Source organism: Kogia breviceps, chromosome 14 (assembly GCF_026419965.1).
Source record: "Kogia breviceps isolate mKogBre1 chromosome 14, mKogBre1 haplotype 1, whole genome shotgun sequence".
Classification (NCBI taxonomy): domain Eukaryota; kingdom Metazoa; phylum Chordata; class Mammalia; order Artiodactyla; family Physeteridae; genus Kogia; species Kogia breviceps.
Genome location: NC_081323.1, coordinates 87,102,119 through 87,125,653, shown reverse-complemented (window position 1 = coordinate 87,125,653; position 23,535 = coordinate 87,102,119). Strand labels below are relative to the sequence as shown.

General features: G+C 44.6%; 1 protein-coding gene across 3 annotated transcripts in view; it reads right to left on the bottom strand.

Annotated features, from left to right (window-relative positions):
- Positions 1–23,535, bottom strand: part of RNF216 (ring finger protein 216) — a 174,340-nt gene that overhangs the window by 74,355 nt on the left and 76,450 nt on the right. For all 3 annotated transcript variants that reach the window (XM_059037336.2, XM_059037334.2, XM_059037335.2), the window contains exons 12-13: positions 23,376–23,524; positions 22,778–22,856 (exon numbers count right to left, since the gene is read on the bottom strand). In XM_059037336.2, the coding sequence (XP_058893319.1) occupies positions 22,778–22,856; positions 23,376–23,524 (228 nt within the window). The remainder of the gene's footprint in view (positions 1–22,777; positions 22,857–23,375; positions 23,525–23,535) is intronic.

Sequence of the window (23,535 nt, the reverse complement as noted above, 5' to 3'; positions counted from 1 at the left end):
TGAGGTCAGAGGAAACTATGCCAGTATCTTTCAAACACCTTTCTGGTGTTTTAAATGACTTCTCTCATAAAAGGCAATGCCTGCTTGTTCAGCAAAACTGGTACCTTCCCACTTAAGCTTTTACAGGAAAGTCAAGACAAGTGATGCAGAACAGGTCCTGGTCTGGTGGCCAGGTACTCCTTCAGTGCAAGAGACAGAAGAGGATGTTGTTGCAACTGCTTCCCCATCTCTGCAAATCTCCATCCCACCGTGTTTCCAAGGGGGGATTTCAAAAGGTACGATATCCAACATTCCTACACCGATCTTTGTATTAGAACCGAATGACAGCAAACAAGCCTGCAAATCAGGCGTGGCGAGGATTAGCATGGCTATCTGAAAAACATTTGCTCAGGAGATGGCGGAGGGGGCCCTGAAGCAAGGTGGACAGCCATCTGTGACTCCTGGAGCTGTTTATAGCTACATTACCTTCTAAGCAGACACAACCTTTCACTTGTCCCTCATGTACCAAAAGTGAACTGCTTTACATACTAGGAAAGTAACAACTTTCTCTGCTGGTCTCACAACCAAAACGAGACATTTTAAAAGCCGGTGATAGCAATGCTTGGGTGAATCAGAACCCATCCTTACTTGTTAGTCAGAAATAGTCTCTGTGGGAAAAGGAAGCAGTTGGAAGCAGCCTTGAATCATAGTTACCGAAAGCTTGTATCTATTCCCACGGGGCTCTGACTTCTGCGCAAACGTTTTCTCACTGGCAGCATACGGTCTTGTGTGCTAGAGATGGGGCTCCTGCAGAAAGGCCAGCGAGAAGAAAGGCAGAGCTGCCAGAGTTCCAGCTCTTTCCACTGGCCACAAAATTGCATCACGTCACCTACAACCTGAGGCAAAGCACTCCTTTTGAGGGTGGTGAAGTCAGCCCTCACAGGGATCCAGGAGAAAGGTCTATGGGTTTGAAAGTATACAAGCATGTTTTTAAAATCACATGTCTATCATTCTTTTCAAGTTCCCTAAAAACAAATAAAATAAAATCCTTTTGTTTTAAAAGTTCCGAGATGACTGGGTTGATGGAAACGGGTGCAGTTATTTTTTAACTGGAAAAGCAGTACACGCACAGTACTCCGCCTCTCCCTCCTCACCCTCAGAGTAAGCCTCCCCCAAAGCAATTCCCTGTAACCAATTGCTTACTTATCCTTCCACACAGATTTTATTCACATGTTGGCACCCATCTCCTCCTCCTCCCATGTGAGACCCAGATATAAGCATACAATACCCACTGTTCTACACCTTGTTTTATGTTATTTTATTTTTTTACTTAATACATCTTGGTGATAGCTCCAGATTGGCACAACTGGACCCGTGTCATTCACTTCAATGCTATGGTGTGCTGGTTCACAAGTCAAATCTGTTCTGTTGCCTCTTTTTGTAAATATAATCTTAACTGGATCACAGCCACGTTCATTTGTTCACATATTGTCTACGGTTCCTTGCAAGCTACAAAGGCAAAGCTGAGCAGCTCTGACAGGCATATATGGTCCAAAAAGACTAAAATATTTACTATCTTGCCCTTTACAAAAAAAGTTTGCCAATCCCTGGTGTATGCCATTGTATGAATGTCCATATGTAATCTGTTCCCTGTTGATGAACATTCAAGTGGAAAATGGGTATCCTTAAGAATAAAATTAAACTGTAAACGTTGAGAGGCACTAAGGAGGATGCGGAGGAAAGAGCAGGAACTAGCTGGAAGAAGCAGACATGAAGAAGCAGCGTAAAGAGGGAACTGCAGGGCAAGCTACAGCCTCCCAAAGTGTTACTTCCTTTTTTTAGAGGAAGTAAGAGGCAAACTGTAGGTCTTTTGATAAAAGGAAATTCCCCTTTGCTGTATCAAAGCTACTCCCTGTGTTTGTTTTTCTAAGTTAGGCAAGGCTGCCTGCAGCATACTCTGACCAAATTAGGAAGCAAGCAGGCTGATGTCTCTAAGCTGGTCACCACATAGCCAGTACGCCCAGGCATGCATACACAGTGATGGATGGGGAAGGAGAGACTCAATCCAAGAAAGAAATGCTATTTGCTTGAGAAATTAGCCTTATAAAAATTACACTTAATAAGAATTAGTAATTGTTCTTGAAGATGAAATTCACTTCCTGCTTCTGACAAAAAAAAAAAAACAAAACAGGGCTTCCAAGGTTTCTACAAGGGAAGAATGTGTGAGGTGCGCAGTGGAGATGAATTCTTTGGGGCATTTTTCCGTTTACTCCAAGGGCAGTGAAGATCTTGCGAAGTACCAAGGAAAAACATACCAATTAGCTCTCTCATAGATTAAAAAGATATTCAGTTTTACACTACTGAGAAAAAAAGAACTTCGAAAGGACATACGAAAAAAGAATTGTATAAATTTCTATTTGAAGACTGACTACTCAACTGCTTTATCTGCTGGAAGGATACCGTTTTAAACTAGTCTTGCACTTTCCGACAAGGTTGAGGTATGCGATACTGAATCAATCATTCACACTGAGCTTGTTTCTGCCATCTCTACTCAGTGATATTCTTTTTCAGGAAAGACTTGTGAGTTAACTTTTGATTCTGAGCCAATGAGCTCAGAATCTACTCCGACCACCAGCACTATCTGGGTAATAAAATTTAACCTTGACAATCCTTGCTTTCCTCCTAAATTTCCAGATCAGTGAGATTCTTGGACATGATTTTTATTCCCTTAGGAATGTGCTCAGTTCAGTTCCAGTATTCGCTTTGAAATCAGACATGCAGTTAGAGTTAAGGTAAGTTTAAACGACAAAGCAAATCTCAGTTCTTCTTTATAGGAAAATCTTCAAGAGAGCCAGGCAAAAAGATGTGGGCACTGTTCTTGGCTCAATCTGAGAACCTGTTCTCTCTCCAGCGCAGCAGCCACTCTCCACAGAGAAGGCAGAGGCCCAGAGCAGCAATCTGCACAGGTGGCCATGGACTGGCGTGGGGCTCCTGTTGAAACAGCATTTTCTGTGCTGTTGCTCAATTTGTGTTGAGTTGGTATCCTGGTTCCTTTGCCAGGCTGCATGAGGCAGGAAATTTGCAGCCCCTATCTCCAAAGTGCTCTATATGTTGTCAAAATTGCTAAATGTTTGCTTTCTACCTATTCCTTTATTGACTTGCACATTTATTTACAAGCACCTAAAGGACCCATGAATTTTACAGGTAACACTATAAAGAACAGCTCTTTTTTGAAACCCTGGTTGAACCCATCAATTAAGAACTGTATTTCTATTAGTCAAGACTTCTGTGACTCACCTTTAACTGAGTCAAACTGTACACTAATGGACCGCTGAGGACATACACAGGTTAGAGAGCTATCCCTGAACCCGAAGTTCATATATAACCAAAAGACGGAAGTGTGACAGTTTCCTCAAGCTGCGCGAACCTGGCACTTAACCCCTTTCTTCGTCTGCACAGTGAAGATGTATGGGCTGTATGAGTCCCCTCTACCCCCCCTTTATACATCTGGCGCCTACAATTACAAATGGAGAGGACCAAATGCCAGAAACATAGAACCACCTGGGCAGGCTCAGTGCAGTTCCCCCTAACAGGCTTGCGACTACACACTTGTATCCCACTGGATGCGCGTGAGCTGTCGACGGCGCCCAGGCAGATGGGAGGCCTTCCTTGCCCTGCTTTCTCCAACTGGGGCTGCTGCTCGTCAGCCTGGCCAAAGCAGCGACGTGGGCTCGGCCAACGTGCTGCTGTAACTACTGCGACCCGTCCCTCTCCCCAGCTTGTCTTCTGCTTTCTTACTGCAGTGCAGAAGGCACCACGGCTCTACACAAGCTTTGTTGCCCTTTTATGGTAGAAAAATGAATTGCCTGCCCAGCAGTGGAGCGGAGAGAGATGACAGAACGGAAAGTTGTCATTTGTTGTGGTTTTGGCAGCAAGAGTGTTCTCCCCTCAGCCACCCTTGGATGGACAGTGCATGCCAGGCATTCAGAGAGGGAAAAGCAAAAGCCCAGCCAAACTGCTCCCTGATGCATTCTTCCTTTGCCTGGGCGGCAAAGGGACGTGTTTATTTATGAACGGCATCAAGCCTCATTCTTGTGAAAATGTACCTTTTATAAAACAAGCCATAAAAAGGCTGCTTGTGTTCTGCTGAAAGATTTAAGCAGAGGTGTCCCAGAAAACATGGTTCCAATCAGATCGCATCCAAGGAACAGACTTCACTTCCTTGCGTAATGAGAATGTAGGACTGGAGCTGGGCAGGGAGGTGACCTCACTCTGAAGGAGGAGCTGTGGCTTTTACTGCAGCCCAGCACAGCCTTGGTCCCTGCCTCCCATATGGCTCAGAGGGACAGGAGAGTAGCCACAAACCCCAAATAAATGCAACTCCTGGGAAAACCCACCAATATCCAAGTCCCTGTGGTAATAAACAGCAGTTGGTACCACAAGGCCTTAAACGGTTTGCACTTCTGTCAGGAGGCCGAAAGAAAAAAAGCAGGCCTCCCAGCAGCTGGGAAAGCATGTTGTTGAAAGGAAAATTTAGCAAATCTCTGTATGCACATCGGAGTTAGGGAAATTAAGCCATCTGAGTGAGAAATTAAGCTTAATCCAACATGCTTTCAGCTGGAAAACAAGCCTTTTAAAATGTGTGGGGAAAAAACTTTGATGGTTACGTGGTTTCTTCCATGTTTAAAAAGCACCCAAGGACTAAAAAAACCAAACATACTGGTACGGAACTGTACCAAAGCAGCAGCTACTAAAGGATGTGCCCAGTGTCTCGTTTGGGGGATCCCTCCACACAACACTCCCTGTATCCACGGGGGCTGTGCTCTGGGACAGCCCCGCAGGAGGAAGGAGCCTCCTGGACACCTGTGCCCAGGCTGTGTCCACCACTGGCCCTGGGCCGGCGCCTCCACCATCGCTCCTGATGGCTGCCGCCCCTCCACTGCAGCCCCCAGTCAGCCCTCAGAAGACTGTTTCTTCAGGCCAATGCAACCCCATCAAGGCCTTCTGGAGAAGGAAAAAAATCACAGCAAGTACCCGAGGCACTACATAAATGGGCTTTGGGACCGGAGGGCTTGTTAACCGAGGACCACGGGAGCACTGGGTGATCCCAGGTCTTGCGGCACCAGACCCGTTATGATAACTAAACTGACAAGACTTCCCAGCTCCCCTAACATTCTATCTTGTCTCTCTCCAACTCCCACTCCTCTTTCATGGCTCTACAAGGTCCATCCTCATTGCACTTTGATCGCATTGTCCCTACATCAGGCCTGCAAATAGCTCCCTGGAGCGGCCACAATTAGATCCACTGTCTTTACTCTGCTTTACAAAGCCCTCTTCAGTCTGGGCTCTATTTATCCTCCTAGTGCCATTTTCTCCTGCTCTGTCACACTTGTCTACCGGCTGAGCACTCATGCAGGCTGACCACTCATGCAGTTTTGCTCGTGTCAGAGTACCAGTCCCCCAACTCCACCCTTTAGGTCCCAGTCAGGCCAAGACCCTGCTCTTTCAGGGAGTATTTCCTGACGGCTCCTCTGACTCCCTAGAGCAGTCACCATCATCATCTCACTATTTAACTGTCTTCACAGGAGTTGGCCTCCCCTGCTGAGACCCCAGGTTAGGGCTGTGGCCGCCCCTTTTGCATTTCTTCAGGCACGGCAGCGCTCAATAAGTATCTGAACGACCAGACTGACCAAGCTGTGACGTCCTGCCTGTCTCGGCACAAGTCTAGGCTGAGGGAGTGGCTCACAAACGTGTTCAGAGAAGAAGGAAGTAACGTCGTTGGGAGGATAAGGGGCAAGACCCCCGTCGGCTGCTTCTGCGTGACGGCTGGACAAAGGTTTTTAGGAAGGACTGAGTCCAGAGCCCTAGCGAGGGAAGGACCTGCATGGCAGGCAGGGCCATGGAATGAAGGGTTTAGGGGCAAGGGTGCCACCTGGAGAAAAGATCCAAGCCAGGAGAGTTATAGTTAGGTCAGAGTGGGCACTGGTCTCGGGGGAGAAAAGAAGGGTTTTAAGAGAGGCAAGAGGGCCTTGGAGGAAAGAGGGCTGTGGTCACAGGACAGGGAGCAACAGAGATTTTTAGCAGCAAAATGTGACAGAAGAGGGGAGAGGAAGGCAAGCCGCTGTCAAAGACAAGAGAAGAAAAAAACTGTGATCTGTTTCACTCTCTTTGGGCTAGAATCTGGATCAGCTTCTAGGGAGCTTTTGAAACTTAAAATGCTTTTCATATATATGCTTCTGATGGGAAATAAAACTGAAAAGTGCTTTTATGAGGCTTTAGGGATTTGATCTGAGAAATTCTCTTAGCCTACTTCTCTTTGAAAACCAAATGCCAATGCCGGTTTGAAAGCCCTCAGTATTCTAGAAATCAGAGACTCTGGACTGGAAGGACACTCGAAAGGTCATTTGGTCTCCCTCCCGGCCTCGAGTCGTCCTAGAGGAAGGCGAATCTGTCGAGGGCTGTATGTGAGCCTCTGCGCAGGGCTCCAGCTTCCTGGAACCTGTTTCACTGGTTACATTACAGTCTAGCGATCCATCTTGGATTCCTGATGGGCAGTTTACGTCTGTTTTCTCAGGGAAGCTGGAAACCGTCAGGTCACCACCACTTGTATGGAAGAATCCTGCTCCAATAGAGAAACTACAGACATGCAGCCTCCCTTCGCCAGGGTGACGAGCCCTTTAGTCTTCTCACAAATAGCTGCTGACACTTTCCTGACATGTTACTAATTTTCTTCATCTCTTAAAAAAATGACTGACTACACCATGAAATAGAATATTTGAGTGAAGGGTCCTGCCAGTTTCCAAGAGTGAGGTGCCCTCAAAGTAGTAAAGCAAAGTAGGTCAGAGCATAGACACAGAAAAGTCAAACACATCTAGATTTCTGTTTTTTAAATTAACTTATTATGAAAAAAATTTAAATATACAGCAAAGTAGATAATATAATGAACTCCATGTACCCATCACTCATGTTTGATGATTATCAGCTCAGAGCCAATCCTGGCTTCTCTAAACCCTATCTGCTCTCCCGTCCTCCCTCTTCCAGTATAATTTCAAAGCAAATCCCAGACTACACACCATTTTGTTTGTAAGCATTTCAGTTTGTATCTCCAAAAGACAAGGACTCTTAAAAAACCAATGATCATACCAAAATCACACCTAAAAACGCACGAATAATGGTAAGTACGAAAACCTTGGATTTGATTCAGGGTTGTCACCCTGGTGTTGTCACCTGCTAGCCGCGTGACTTTGAGTGGACAGGAGCAGAAAGGCCCTAAAAGCTGGCAAGAGCGCTGCTGGCAGGTGCTGTGACCTCCGCCAGGTGTAACTAGGATGCGAAACTCCCACCTCAAGGAATCGTGCCTCGACTGGCTCTGACTCTCTGGCAGAGCAGCACACTAGCTTCTGGTGGCGCTCCTCAAGCCAACCTCGGCGGACTGCACTTGGCTTCTCGGCACTGCTCCTGAGTTAGCAAGGTGATTCCGAGTCCATCTTCTCAAGGGACATTAGCATGTAATGCAGACGCAGGGCACAAAAGCTGCCATTTGGCTTCAAATGAGATGGCAAGGCTGACTCCTTAACCTGTTACACTGGAGACGAAGGGCAGTGGGTGCTGTAGGTCTGGGTGGTCGGTCCCACTTGGAGCGGGTACACTGGCCACAGATACAGACACTCGTTTCTAACCGTGGCCTGCGAGAAGGCCATGTGGCCTTTGGGAACTACAGAGATGACAGAGGCCCTTCTCATTCTCTGTTTGTCTCCAAGTCAGGAAGGACACTGAGGAGTAAAAGACCATTTACATTTCTCAGCTACCACATAGCAATCGGAAAATGACCTTGAATTCAACAGTAAACACAAGAAATTCCATCCAGCGGCAGCTTTAGCCTAGGCTTCACTCTGATTTTGCCTGAACATTCCTCTCTGCTACCACTTCCCTTGCCTGCATTCCTCCTCCCTGACACAGACACCCAGGGGGATACAGGGTGTTTTCGCGCTTGTGTTATTACCATAGCAACAATTTTTCTTCTACCTGGAAGGCTGGAAGCCCTGCAGTGCTCTGTGCTGAGAATGCAAAGAGGGGACACCATTGCTTTGCTTTCCAACACACATGCACCACACACAGACACACACACATGCACGCACACACAACACATACTCCTTCCTCAAGGACATCACAATGAGGATCGCTACAACAAATTCAGATGCTGACACCTAGTAACACAATTAGTGAAAGACAAAAAGGAGGCAAATGATTCTATAAAAAGATATTCTGTAGATTATCAATTCTTGAGGGATTTTTAATGTGAGATTTCTAAAGATTTTGAATCAAAATGCATCTCTCCTTTGATGAGGCCACAGGCACAGAAAAATGCATTATTTTAGCAAAACGTCTGAAGGCACCCAACAGGTAATATGTGGTTTCCACAAGGAGAGGCACTCAACGCTTCTGATCCCCGTACGGTCTGTGAACAGGGTTAGACTGCTATGAGTCTGATAAGCAATGGCTAATGGTGGCCATAAAAACCATGAAATAGGGTCAGAGTTCCTATTTTAATCAAGTGCCCATACAAACCTGTTAATCCACAGAATCTTTTTCTTTAAGCACCACAGACAGTATATTTTAGTAGAGACCAAAACAACAAAAGACAGACAAGGAGGTGTGTCCATTTGCTAAGTGGACAGCAAAAGGCGAGCAGCCCCAACCTCCAGGGCTGCCTGCTGCACTGCACGTGTGGGTGATGGTCAAGACTCCAAGGTCAGCACCCTGCCAGGAAGACAATTACAAACGAATCATGGAGACGAAGCAAAGGTTTTTCAAAATATTCCCTTTGTGACTAATTCTGAGTTCTCCAGCGAAATGTACTCTCAGTGCTGTTTCCAGGTCCTTCCCACACTCATCTGTTTGAATATCATTCCCTGAGATGCCAATCCTTCCGGACAGGGGTTAAAAAAAAAAATCAAGGAGAAACCTGAAAGGAGGGGACACAGCAGTGGTGCAGACCAAGCAACTGAGACGCAGAGAGCAAACCCACGAGCAGCCTGCTTCAAGACACAGCTCTCCCCAGGGCAGAACGGGGTTCTCTCTCAACCTGAACACTGTGGGCTGAACTGAGAGTGGTTATTTCTGACAGAACATATTGGTCAGCAAAAAATTTAGCTTCAAAAATCTATCCCCTTTCCATTGTGGCATGCTAATAAGAAATGCAATTTTTTGCGTACATGATTTGAAAAATTAAGCTAAGTGAGGAGTCCTCTTTTGGTCCCCTGATGGGACTTCACATCTGCCCACTTTAGGGGAACTCTGTGCTCTTGTGGTAAAAAATTTTACAAACCTGGGAGAGGTTCCTCCTTTCTAGGAATTCCTGTCCTCACCTGAGCCTGCACTGCACCTGCACACACTGCTGGCATCAGTCTCTGCCTTCCTTGCATGGAGAGCGGCTGTTGACTGACTGAGGAAGTGCTGGGCAGTGGGGTAAGCACTTCAGCTACATCACGGCATTTAACGCCCCCCCCAACCCCCCTGGTGTAGATTTACTGAGATAAAACTGACAAGCCATTTACTTTTCACAAAGGCTCCACGACATAGGTGTAATTGTTCTCCTTTTATAGATAAAAGAAAATGTGGCTCAGGGAGATGACATTTTTACCCTAGGTCACAAAGCCAAGAAGAGGAAGAGCTGGAATTAAAGCATGAGCAGGTTTAACAACAAAATCCCTGTCTTATCCACTATGCCAGACTGTCTCCTTAGCTGCATCATAAGCAACAGCATGGATTTCTTTGATATTTACAGCCTCATCGCACCCAGCACAGGGCTGGACCCAGAGCAGTGCATCCATGAATATTTCTCATGTAACTGTATTCAAAAAGAACTCTCGAAACAGAGAACTTACTAATAAAGCCCTGCAAAAAAAGTACTTGTCCCAAGCAATGCTGACACAGGAGAAAGGCAAAGCCTCTTCGTTCTACAGAGAACAGGAAGTTCTGTGATTTGTCTCCTAGAAGGTGGCAACATTTTAACCCTTTAAAGCAGCTTCATTAAGAAGCACCAGGGCTTCCCTGGTGGCGCAGTGGTTGAGAGTCCGCCTGCCGATGCAGGGGACACGGTTCGTGCCCCGGTCCGGGAAGATCCCACATGCCGCGGAGCAGCTGGGCTCGTGAGCCGTGGCCGCTGAGCCTGCGCGTCTGGAGCCTGTGCTCCGCAACGGGAGAGACCACAACAGTGAGAGGCCCGCGTACCGCAAAAAAAAAAAAAAAAAAAAAAAAAAAAGCACCAGAATGTTCTCTGTGGGCAAGACAGAGCAATGCCCATTTCCTGAGGGTGAGGGAAGTCGGCAAAAACCCGAGGCCCAGGCTGCTGCTCTTGCCCTCGGGCCCCAAGTCCATACTGACAGCTGTGTCTGGACCACCTTGGCTCTGAAATGCACTCCACCATCTGCTGAAAAGTCAGCAGTCAACCTCTGAGAGTTTCAAGGGGAGAAATCTGAGGGGCTGTGCCAGCCTCCAAGAGGAAGCAGGCATAGCAGCACTGCTTGTGCCCGCTTACCAGTCCCCTAAGCTTGGAGATATCATGGGCTCAGTTCCAGGCCATGGCAAAAAGCAAATATGCTGTAAAGGGAGTCACATGAAGTTTTGATTTCTCAGTGCATATAAAAGTTATGCTGACACTATACTGTACAATGTACTATTAAGTGTACAATGGCATTACGTCTACAAAACGTATATACCTTAATTTAAAACTACTTTATTGGTGAAGAATGCTAACCATCACCTGAGCCTTCAGCGAGTCATAATCTTTTTGCAATAGTAACATCAAAGATCACTGATCACCATAACAAATATCATAATAATGAACAGTTTGAAACATTGCAAGAATTACCAAAATGTGCCACAGAGACACAAAGTGAGCATATGCTGTTGGAAAACAGACTTGCTCAGTGCAGGGTAGACATAAACCTTCCACTTGTTTTTTTTAAAAAAAAGATGCAGTATCTGTGAAGTGCAATAAAATAAGGTATGCCTGTACAAAAATAAAAACTATTTCTGTACAGTTGAGAAGCAAAAATAAATGTTTTATTCATACTGGAATTTCAGCTTAATGCATGCATATTTTTACCTTTCCCTATTTTGGGTGGATATCTATCTCCCTTTTAAGTAACGACTGCAAACAACAGCAGAGATGGTATTTATTTGACTTTTATTAGGGAAGGCAGAGTGGGAAGAGGTAAGCAATATTTGCCTTCTGTTGCTTTTATTCTTCTTGGAAACACACAAACACACACCCCTAACTGGAAGACCTAGCTTCTCAAACGCAATGTTTGATGTGTTAAGATGTCAAGTAAGGAAGTATGTGTAGTTATCAACCAAAATCTTTCAAGGACTGAGAAGCCTTCATGAGGAGTCTGATGAACAGACTCATTACGCTGTTTACTACGGAGAATTTTAAAAAGTGGAAAAAAAATATTAAGACAAAAACAGAGTTAAATCCTGAAACCTCGCAGCTACAGTGCCAGCTCTACTCAGTGCTTGTTGGGAGGACGGCTCACAGAGATGGCCTTTGGGATCCACTGTGGACTGTTTGGGGGCGGTAGGGAGGTCCCCCTTTGGGTTCTCAGCTCCACCACTTTACCTCAGTGTCCACTTCATAGGGTGGCTATGGGGACCTACAGGAGCCTAGGGCCCTGCAAGGCACCCTTCCTGACACACCTGCACACCACTGCAGCCTGTCTTAAGCTGTTCAGCCAGAGCCCTCGGGCTGGGAAGGAAGTGACTCACCTTGAGAGAAGCAGAGGCAGCTGAATGCCTGAGAAGGAATTCCTACACCCCCCCACTTCTTTTCTGGACTTGCATTATGCAGCATGGACTTCCACGCCAGTAAAGGAGCCCTCATTTGGGGACTTAAAAATCCTTTTGTTACCCAGACATTTGGTTCTTCTCAACGTTACTTCCTGAATAAAAGTCCTCCCTGATAATGAGAACAAGAGGCTCAAGCTTCATTCATATCTAGATAAATGTAAAGGCCTGTGCTCAGCACACGAGTCAGCTGACTGGCTGGGCCTCAAATTATGGTGCTGCTAATAAGTGCCAACCGTCCACTGTCACAGCTGGAGCTGCCCTGGCACTGACAGCTGGTCCAGGCTCATTTACATTCTCTTCACGCAGCCATTGAGCTACTTTAGGCGGCTGCAGATGCCTGTTTTTAGCAACAAACTGGTTCACTGCAGATGTGAATTTTGGTTATATTTTACTGCTGCACAGTCAATAACACTGAATGCTACCACGGATAGGATGGTGCCTGGGAAGCACGAAGAAAGATGAGTAGAGAAGAAAGCTGGCAGGTGGGAAAGATACATGAAAACAAATATAAGTGACGCTGGGAAAAGATGAGTGGTTACACAGTCACTTCACATTCTCCACTAAAAGACACCAAACTAGGCATTCTTCACAGTTCCTCTGATTAAAGTCTTACCACCCGATGGTTTCCCTAATAGCACTTGCTTCGTGAGTATTCTTAAAGCTCCACCTCGTGGTCCTGGTTACCTTTCGGGAAAGCTCTACTTGTATATCTCTGAATTTATGGAGCAAAGTTATGGTTCTAGACAGTTAGAAAGAGACCCAACAGGGAAGCTTCTGACCCTAAAATATATTCCAGAAGTTATCACTTTCAAATCTCTTTTTAATCTAACACCCTGCAGTCCCACACCAAACCCATCCAATACACTCCTAAAAGCAGCACATTGAAAACAAACTGATGAATCCTTTATCTGAGAGCACACAGGACGCCGAGGGCCTTGATAAAGGCATTTCATCATATCAATGTAACAAAGACTCTCCCCCCATTTCATCAAAGATACAGTGTCTTACTAACTCTTCAGGGATTTCAGGGGAATGCTTCCAGGCGTTCAAGCCCGTCTCCAGATAATGCATTAATATAAATGCCTCATCTCAGAGTGACAAGTTCCCGGAAATCTAACTGGAGTTTAGATTACTGGCAGTGACACTGCAATAAGGAAGCAGAAGCCCTTAGTCTCACAAGGGCCTAAATTAGCTTGTGGCTCATTTCTTGAAGATGAGGAATCCTCAAGGATTAACAATTGGTTTAGCCATGTAGCTGAAGAGAAAGAATGTCATAAGGAGAACGTGTACAAGTGAAAAAGGTAAAAGCACATGTCCTAACAACAATGACTCTTTGATGTTAAATTCTGAATGCAAAGAGTGGTTTGCTTTGGTTCTAAACCTAAAAGAATTCTGTCAATTCTGCTTACAGGACAGTGTTTTGCTGACACACATGCTTTTGAAATGCCCAAGGGAAAACCTTTCTTCATGGAGTGTTAGTGCCACCTTGTGGCCAATGTTTCCATAGCTCCTAATAAGGATCAAACGTTTTACTTTTAAATTTCAAAGCACAGCTGGGAACTTCTCAGTAACTGTTAACCGGCTGTCACTGCCTCAGGTCCCATGAGACAGTTTTCCCTTTATTTCTCACAGTGGGCCAAACACTGCAGATCTTACCCTAAGTCTAGAACATGAATGCTACTGTCCGCAAGGGAGGATCAGGTTCTGAAGCACACTGATCGGTAACACTTCATGATGCATTCCCTTCACTGTAAAACACTACTAAGGGACATAAAAAAATGTGAATCACTTCAAAGACTTATTTTGAACTTTGACAGCAGGACTCAGCATTTTAAAGGTAATACTTTCCTTTTAAACTCACCTATAAATTTGATGAGACTCTAGTGCAAATGCTGCCAGCATCCTTGGGTGCTAGCATTCTCTAACTACTGTGACCTAACTCCTAGAGGGCCTCACCCCAGCACCCCTGAGCTCCCTGCATTCTGCCCTCTGCCTTCCCCCAGGACTCCCACCTTTCAATGCTTCTTATTCCTGACTCCAAAATCTTTCTGCAGCCCATATCTCTCCTATGTTCCTGACCCTAGTCATATCCCAAATAATTACCGAGCACCTGATATGTGCCAGGCACTGGGGAAAAGAACGCTTACTGAATACGACTACCTCCACCCTCAAAACTCAACATGTGCAAAACAGAGTTGATCTTCTCTCCTGGAACCTTTTTCTATTCTATTTCCAATTTTGTGTGAATAGCATCATCACCCACTTAGTGGCTCAAACCAGAAAAGTGAGTCATCTGGGCTTCTCCCCACCCTCACAGTCAAATATCTCTTCCTAATCCTATCTCCCTACTATCTTTCCTTTTTTCCACCCCTATTGTCAGTTGTGGTTCTCATGATCTGTACCACTCAGAATGTGCTCGGTTATGCTGTTGGAACAAACTCAAATTTCAGCAGCTCAAAACAAACTTATTTCTACATGTCTATCTTGGCAGAAGGAAAAGAGACAGTGAACCATATGCTCTCTCTCTTTTTAAAATTGTGGTAAGAAACACATAACACGAAATCTACCCTATTAATGCATTTTAAGTGTACAGTTCAGTACTGTTACCTATGTGTACACTGCTGTGCAGTAGAGCTCTAGAACTTCTGCATCCTGTGTGACTGAAATTCTATACCCATTGCACAGCACCTCCCCAGTTCCCCTCCCCTGGCAACCACAATTCTACTTTCCGCTTCTATGATTTTGACTACTTTAGATATGCTTTGTCAGTGGAATCATACTGTGTTGGTCTTTTTGTGACTGGCTTATCTCACTTAGTATAATGTCCTCAAGGTTCAACCATGTCGTAGAATCTCCTTTTTAAATACTGAATAATATTACATTATATGGATGGACCATATTTTCTTTATCTACTGGATATTTAGGCTGTTTCCATATCTTGATTATAAATAATAATGCAATGAACATGGTAGCACAAATATGTCTTCAAGATCCTGGCTTCAATTCCTTTGGATAAAAATCCAGAAGTGGGATTGCTAGATTGTATAGTAGTTCTATTTTTAATTTTTATTTTATTTATTTATTTATTTTGTGTGGTACGCGGGCCTCTCACTGTTGTGGCCTCTCCCGTTGCGGAGCACAGGCTCTGGATGCGCAGGCTCAGCGGCCATGGCTCACGGGCCCAGCCGCTCCGCGGCATGTGGGATCCTCCCGGACCAGGGCATGAACCCCTGTCCCCTGCATCGGCAGGCAGACTCGCAACCACTGCACCACCAGGGAAGCCCTATTTTTAATTTTTTGAGAACACTTCATACCATTTTCAATAGCAGCTGTACCATTTTACGTTCCTACCAACATCCTGTAATGGTTTCAATTTCTCCATATCCTTGCTGACACTTGTTATTTTTTGCTTTTTTTTTTTGATAGTAGCCACCCTAATAGACACGAGGTGATACCTCACTGTGGTTTTGATTTGCATTTCCTGATGATTAGTTATATAAAGCACCTTTTCATATACCTGTTAGCCATTTGTATGTCTTCTTCACAGAAATGCCTAGTCAGAACCTTTGACCATATTTGTTTTTTGTGTTGTTGTTGTTTGTTACTGAGTTGTAGAAATTCCTTATATATTATGGATATTAATGCCTTATCAGATAAATAGGTTGCAAATACTTTCTCCCATTCCAAAGGCTGCCTTTTCACTCTGTTGATTGTTTTCTTTGCTGCCCAGAAGCTTTTTAGTTTGATGCATTCCTATCTGTCTATTTTTGTTTTTGTTGTCTGTGCTTTTAGTGTCAGATTCAGGAAATTACTGCCCAGACTAATGTTAGGAAATTTTCCCCCTATGTTTTCTTTTAGGAATTTTATAAGTTTCAGGTCATTTGTTTAAGTCTTTAATCCATTTTGAGTTGATTTTTGTACATGGTATAAGATAATGTCTAATTTCATTTTTTTTACATGTGGTTATCCAGTTTTCCCAGCAACATTTGTTGAAGAGACTATCCTATTGTGTAGTCCTGGCACCCTTGACTATATAAGCATGGATTTATTTCTGGGCTCTCTATTCTGTTCCACTGGTCTCTATGCCTGTCTTTATGCCAGTAACATACTGTTTGGATCACTGTGGCTTTGTAACATGCTTTGAAGTGTGGAAGTGTGAGGCCTCCAGCTTTGTTCCTCTTTCTCAAGATTGTTTTGGCTACTGGGGTTCCATATGAATTTTAGGATTGTTTTCTCTGTTTCTGTAAAAAATGCCATTGGGATTTTCATAGTGAATATACTGAATCTATAGATGGCTTTGGATAGTATGACATTTTAATAACCAATCCACGCACGTGGATGTCTTTCCACTTACTTGTATCTCCTTTAATTTCCTTCAACAGGAAGGAAATTGTTTTGCGGTTTTCAGCGCATAAGTCTTTCCCTCCTTGGTTAAGTTTATTCCTAAGTACTTTATTCTTTTTGATTCTATTATAAATGGAACTGTTTTCTTAACTTCCTTTTTGGATTGTTTGTTGTTAACATATAAAAACTCAACTGATTTCTGTATGTTGATTTTGTATCCTGCAACCTTGCTGAATTTGTTAGTTCTAACAGGTTTTTTTAAAAAAATTATTTAATTTATTTATTTTTGGCTGCGTTGGGTCTTCATTGTTGCGCACGGGCTTTTTCTAGTTGTAGCAAGCAGAGGCTACTCTTCGTTGCAGTGAGTGGGCTTCTCATTGCAGTGGCTTCTCTTGTTGAGGAGCATGGGCTCTAGGAGTGCGGGCTTCAGGAGTTCTGGCTCACGGGCTCTAGAGCGCAGGCTCAGCAGTTGGGGCGCATAGGCTTAGTTGCTCCGCGATAATGTGGGATCTTCCCAGACCAGGGATTGAACCCGGGATCCCTACACTGGCAGGAGGATTCTTAACCACTACGCCACCAGGGAAGTCCCTTTTCCGATTTGAATGCCTTTTATTTCTTTTTCTCGCTTATTGCTCCAGCTAGGACTTCCAGTACTAATGTTGAACAGAAGTGGCAAAAGTGACCTTTTCCTTTTTCCTGATCTTAGTGGAGTTCACCAATGGCTGTAGGCTTTTCATACATGGCCTTTATTATGTTGAGGTAATTTCCTTCTACTCCTAGTTTGTTGAGTGTTTTTTATTATGAAAGGGTGTTGAATTTTGTCAAATGATTTTTCTGCATCAACTGAGATGATATAATTATCCTTCCATTAATGTGGTCTATAACATTGACTGATTTTTGTAGAACCATCCTTCATTCCAGGGATAAATCCCATTTGATCATGGTGTATAATCCTTTTAATGTGCTGTTGAATTTGGTTTGCTAGTATTTTGTTTAGGAGTTTTGCATCTACATTTGTCAGGAACGTTGGCCTGTAGTTCTCCTGTGGTATCTCTGTCTGGCATTGGTAGTAGGGTGATGTTGGCCTTTTAAAATGTATACTTGAGAGGAATGTATATTCTGCTCCTGTTGGGTGGAATGTTTTTTATGTCTGTTAGGTCCATTTGGTTTATAGTGTTGCTCAAGTCCTTTGTTTCCTTACTGATTCTTTGTCTGCTTGCTCTATCTAGGATTGAAAATGGAGTAGCGAAATCTACAAATATTACTGAATTGCCTATTTCTCCCTTCAGATACATCAATGTTTGTTTCATGGGTGCTCTGCTGATGGATGCATATATATTTATCCCTGTTATATCTTCCTGGTTAATTGATCCTTTCACCATTATATAATGTCCTTCTCTCTTATGACAGTTCTGACTTACAGACTATTTTGTATGACATAAGAATGGCCACCCTGGCTCTCTTTTGGTTACCATTTGCATGAAATATCTTTTTCCATCCTTTTGTTTCCAATGTGCGCCATTAAATTTCTTTTTAAAAATACAATTAAATTAATTAATTAATTATTGGCTGTGTTGGGTCCTTGCTCGCAGGTGGGCCCTCCCCAGCTGTGTAAGCGGGGGCCTATCCCCACCACGGTGCATGTGCCTCTCACCACGGTGGCCTCTCCGCTGCGGAGCATGGGGTCCAGGCGAGTGGGCCCCAGCAGCCGTGGTACGTGGGCTCAGCAGCCATGGCTTGCAGGTTCCAGAGCGCAAGCTCAGCAGCCATGGCGCATAGTCCCAGCTGCTCTGCGGCATGTGGGGTCTTCCCGGACAAGGGATCGGACCTACGTCACCTGCATTGGCAGGTGGACTCTCAACCACTGCAATACCAGGGAAGTCCGCCATTAAATTTCAAGTGAGTCTTCTGTAGACAGTATATAGTTGGATTAAAAAATAAAAAAGATCCAGGGCTTCCCTGGTGGTGCAGTGCTTAGGAATCCACCTGCCAGTGCAGGAGACACAGGTTTGAGCCCTGGTCTGGGAAGATCCCACATGCCACGGAGCAACTAAGCCCGTGTGCCACAACTACTGAAGCCCATGCGCCTAGATCCCGTGCTCCACAACAAGAGAAGCCATCACAATGAGAAGCCAGCACACCACAACGAAGAGCAGCCCCCGCTCGCCGCAACTAGAGAAAGCCAGCACGCAGCAACGAAGACCCAATGCAGCCCAAAATAAATAAATTAAAAAAAAACCCCACTCAGTCACTCTGTGTCTTTTGGTTGGAAATTTTTTTTTTTTTTTTTGCGGTACGCAGGCCTCTCACTGTTGTGGCCTCTCCTGTTATGGAGCACAGGCTCCGGACGTGCAGGCTCAGCAGCCATAGCTCACGGGCCTAGCTGCTCCGCGGCATGTGGGATCTTCCCGGACTGGGGCACGAACCCGTGTCCCCTGCATCGGCAGGCGGACTCTCAACCACTGCACCACCAGGGAAGCTCTGGTTGGAAATTTTAATCCATTTAAAGTAATGAATGACAAGTAAGAACTTACTACTGTAATTGTGTTGTTCTTTATCTTGTAGCTTTTTGGTCTCTTTTCCTCTTTTGCTGTCTTCTTTTGTGTTTCGTTGAATTTCTCGTAGTGACATGCTTTGATTCCTTTCCTTCTTTTGTGTATATTTATAACAATCTATTTTCAGCTGATAACAACTGTGATCACATACAAAAACTCTACTCTCTTCCCTCCCTTCCATTTCATGCTGTTGATGTTACAAATTATGTCTTTTTATATTGTGTATCCATAAACATATTTTATATATTTTCCATACTTTTGTCTTTTAAGTTCTATACCACAGTTAAAAGTGATTATATACACACATTACAGTATTCTGTTTGTCTACATATTCACCTTTACCAGTGAGCTTTATACTTTCATGTGCTTTTGTGTTTCTATCTAGCATCTTTTCATTTCAACTCAAATGACCTCCTTTAGCATGCATTTCTTGTAGGGCAGGCCTAGTGGTGAACCCCCTAAGCTTTTGTTTATCTGGGAATGTTTAATTACTCCCTCACTTAGTTATGCCAGATACAGCAGTCTTGATGGGCAGGGTTTTTTTTTTTTACTTTTTTAGCACTATGAATATATCATCTTACTCTCTTCTGTCCTGTAAGGTTTCTGCTGAGATATGCCCTGAGAATCTTTTTTTAAAATAAATTTATTTTATTTTATTTATTTATTTTTGGCTGCATTGGGTCTGTGCACAGGTTTTCTCTAGTCGCGGTGAGTGGGGGCTACTCTTTATTGCAGTAGGTGGCTTCTCTTGCTGCGGAGCACAGGCTCTAGGCACGTGGGTTTCAGTAGTTGTGGCTTGCAGGCTCTAGAGCACAGGCTCAGTAGTTGTGGCGCACGGGCTTAGCTGCTTTGCGGCATGTGGGATCTTCCCGGATCAGGGCTCAAACCCATGTACCCTGCGTTGGCAGGCAGGTTCTTAACCACTGTGCCACCAGGGAAGCCCTCCTCTGAGAATCTTATGGGAGACTCACTGTACATGACAAGTTGCTTTTCCCTTGCTATTTAAAAAATTCTCTTTGTCTCTGATTTTTGACCATTTGATTATAAAATGTCTGGGTCCATCCTAATTGAGCATCTTCATGATGATTATTTGGATTCTTTGTCAAGTAATTCACATACCTCCATTTCTTTAGGGACAGTTTCTGAATATTTATTTTGTTCCTTTGGTTAGACCATGGTTCTTCTTGTGCCTTGTTACTTTGTCAGCATCTACACATTTGAAAAACAGCCATCTCTTCCAGTCTTTAGACTGGCCCTGTATAGGGAAAAACCTTTACCAATCAGTCGGGCTATAAATTATGGAGGACTCTCAAACCTCTTCTGTGGATGCACCTTCTCTGGACCTATGTGTGTAAATTCCCAGTTCAGAGAGGTTTTGCTGGCTTTTTTTTTTTCAGGAGCCCGTAATCTCTCGCTCCCTCTGGTGTCCGTCTACAGGACTGCAGGTTCTCTGGAGGGGCTGTACGATGCACAGTTCTTTTTTATTCTCAGTAGACCTCAGGCATCTAGAGTATGGTGGGTCTCATCAGTGCTCTGAGTTGGGCAAGAGAGAAACCACTCTCTTGAAGAGCTCCCCCCTCCCCCCAAAAGCTAGAACATTGGGTATATGTCCCACTCTTCCTTTCTCCTCTAGGGAAAAGCCACAGAGACATAATGGCCTCTGTCTGCTATACTGTGGGTCCTTTGTAGCAGCAGCAAGCCTCTCAGCTCTTTTTTCCTCAGAAGCTTCCAGGTATCTAGAGTATGCAGAGTCCTGTCAGTGCTGAGTCAAGTGAGACAGAAACCAGCCCCTTGGGGAGTACCCCCAAAAGCTGGGACACTGGACGCACACTCCAACTCCTCCCTCCCTAACCAGAACCTGGGAATTGGGGGTTTTCTCCTGTTCTTTCTACACTAAACCAAGGAAAAGGGCAAAGGTGAGTGAGCGTATCCTAGTCCAAACCACTGCCTTTGTTCCTGATGATCTGAAACCTGGTGCTCCCTCCTGGAGGTGCTTAGATTCAGGAAAGACATAAGGAAGCTCCTTGGGTAAGCCCTCTGAGAAGTCTGAATGTTAGATGTATGTTCTAGTCTGCTCTTTGCCTCCCCAAGGAGAAGTGAGGAGTTAGCTGTTTCCTCCCATGTGTGCTACGTGTGAGGTGTTTCCTCCCATGTGTGCTACGTATGCTGGGGGACGGGCTCTGGAGAGTGAGCTCCACTAATTTTCCTATAGGCCTCAATGCAGCTAACTGCCCTGTATGGAGTGCAGGAGCCTCGTAACTGGTTTCTAGATTTCTCACAAAGGAAACTGGTCCATGTATTGTTGAATCAGTGTTTCTGTGGGGGAAGGAGAATTTGGGGTTACCTATTCCACCACCTTACTGACATCACCCCTAAACATTTATTTTACCACTTTTTTTGCAAGTGACCTCTCACTCATACTCACATTTCATTGGCCAAAAGAAGCTACACGGCCCCCTCCAAGTTCAGCAGGGCGAGTATATTCCTCCCACAGAGAGGAAGCAGAATATCTGGGTTTTCTGCCTAGCATCTTAAGAGCCTCTAGGAGGCTCTTACTGATATCCCAGGCTGGATATTCTCAAATACTCACGGGATGCAGCTTTAGACTCATACGTACGCCGATACGTTCCTGTAACTGTCTCTGGCATTCCAAGTCACACACGAGCGCTTTCACTGGCAAGGTCTAATTTGGAATCATACCAGGAAATATAATATAATATAGTTCCTAGCTCCAACTAGCAACTCCTGGAGACTCCAGAGGGGGGTGACAGTGATGTGCATCTCTCACCTTGATTACTCAACAGCCAAACAGATCTCCCTGCTTTTCCACTCCCCCGTCCTCCTGCCTCGGAATGGTGCTGAAGGCCTGCGTGACTCTGGCCCCTCCCAGCTCGTAAGCCTTTCTCTTCAAAGTACCAGCCAGTGTCCAGGATACTACTGCTCCTTGGATCTACAACACCCCACACCTTCACTTTCACTTTGCTCCCAGCCTTTCCTTCCCTTGGCTACCTCCCTTGCTCTGTATCTTAGTTCAGGCACTGCCTTCCCAGCATTCTAGAGCTGAACACACTGGAAGCACACAGGACAGTCAGTGAGTCTGCTTTCTTAGTTCCAAGATTCCAGAGACTACTGAAACATTTGTTACAGCAACAGCCTGGGGTGGGGACAAATTACTAATGGATACATCAATTGTAAGAAAATATCCAGATTTCACACAGAAATGTTAATGTTGAAAACAAAATGAGTAAGGTTTTATTTTAGTCTATCAGTGTAGTTTCTTCTTCCTTTTCCAATATCTACTTTCATTTCTTCACTCCCCAAAAGGCAGAGATATTATAATATTCAACTCTGATCATTCTATTTTAGGAAAATGGCTTAAAACATACTTGTCTATGTGGATGCCAATATTATATTCCTTAAAAACTCTTAAGTGGCTTATAAATGGTTGGTAAATTTCAAGACATTCTTAGTTCATGGAACAGGAGTCTAAAAGGAAGAAAGATTTTCAGCAGCAAGGTGACTAGACAGCTTGGGTCTCACCTGACACATTCCGTCCTTATGTGAACAGCTGAGAGAATCATCTACCGCAGGTGACAGAGATGCCACCATGATGCCCAATTCTTTAATCTAAGAAATACCACCTGCACTTTGCAAGTGGCAGGAAGTGTGTGCACACTCATGTGCGCACACAGAAAAGAAGTATCTGAGCACAAGAGGGTGGTGAAAGAGCAAGCAAGAAAAATACTGGCACAGTGGAATAAACACAGAACCCTTCACATTTTACACCGCGGTATCTGCCCTTTAGGAAGACAGCATAAAACAGGGATCCAGAGCTATGTGATTAAAATTCCGTAAGTGGCCCCCATCTCTGCAACGAAGTCAACTGCCATTCACAAGGAACCAATCTTCACTTGCTTTCATGAAAAGGAGAGCACTCGAATCCTCCTCATGGGTCAGCATGCGGATAACCAGCACATATCTGTGCCACAAAGGCAGTCCCTAACACCACAGTTCAAATATGAATCTAGAAAAAATATTTGCCTCCCTACCTTCCGGCAACGAGGATTGGGACAACTGAACCTCTTCACATCACTGTCCAACAGAGCAGGAAAACTGCAGGAGGGGCACCTAGAATCAAAACAGCAGAAGGAATATTATTCAGAATATTAAAGCCTGATTTGTTCCATGTGATTACTCATACTTAGGTGGAGTTTTCAGCTGGACTGCCACACCTCCTTTTGCTCCTTAACTTTTCATTAAAACATGGACTGCGGCTCTGCTTTGTGCTGGCTCTCACCAGGAAACCAGGAAATGCACGTGCCATTCTGGGTCCTGCCTCAGTGCAAACCACTCAATATTTAACATACCTTTCTGAGAACTCCTTACACACGTCATCTTTCCTCTAACCCAACGCACAAGGACTGTACCTATAAGCCAGATGATTAAGAGATGCCAAGGAATGTAGTTAAAAATACGAACTGCAAATTTTTCTATGAATACAATTATTCTCTTTTTTAAAAGCAAGAAATGCCAGAAAACCTGGAGACAGAGCTCTGTTACAGAATTTTCATCACCAATGAAAGGGCCCAGGAAGTCTCCCTAACAGGGAATGAGTTGACAGATGACACCCTGACTCTGAGGACTCACCTGACGAGCTCATCAGCGTAGGCTGCAGCAACTTCTTCTTCTGCTTTTCGCTCATAGTATTTATACAGGATGGTCTGGGGAAGCACCTTCTCCAGTTCACTGGTTGGGAATGAACATGTGCAGCTGCCTTCCATGCAGCTGAGCTCTGACTAGAATGATA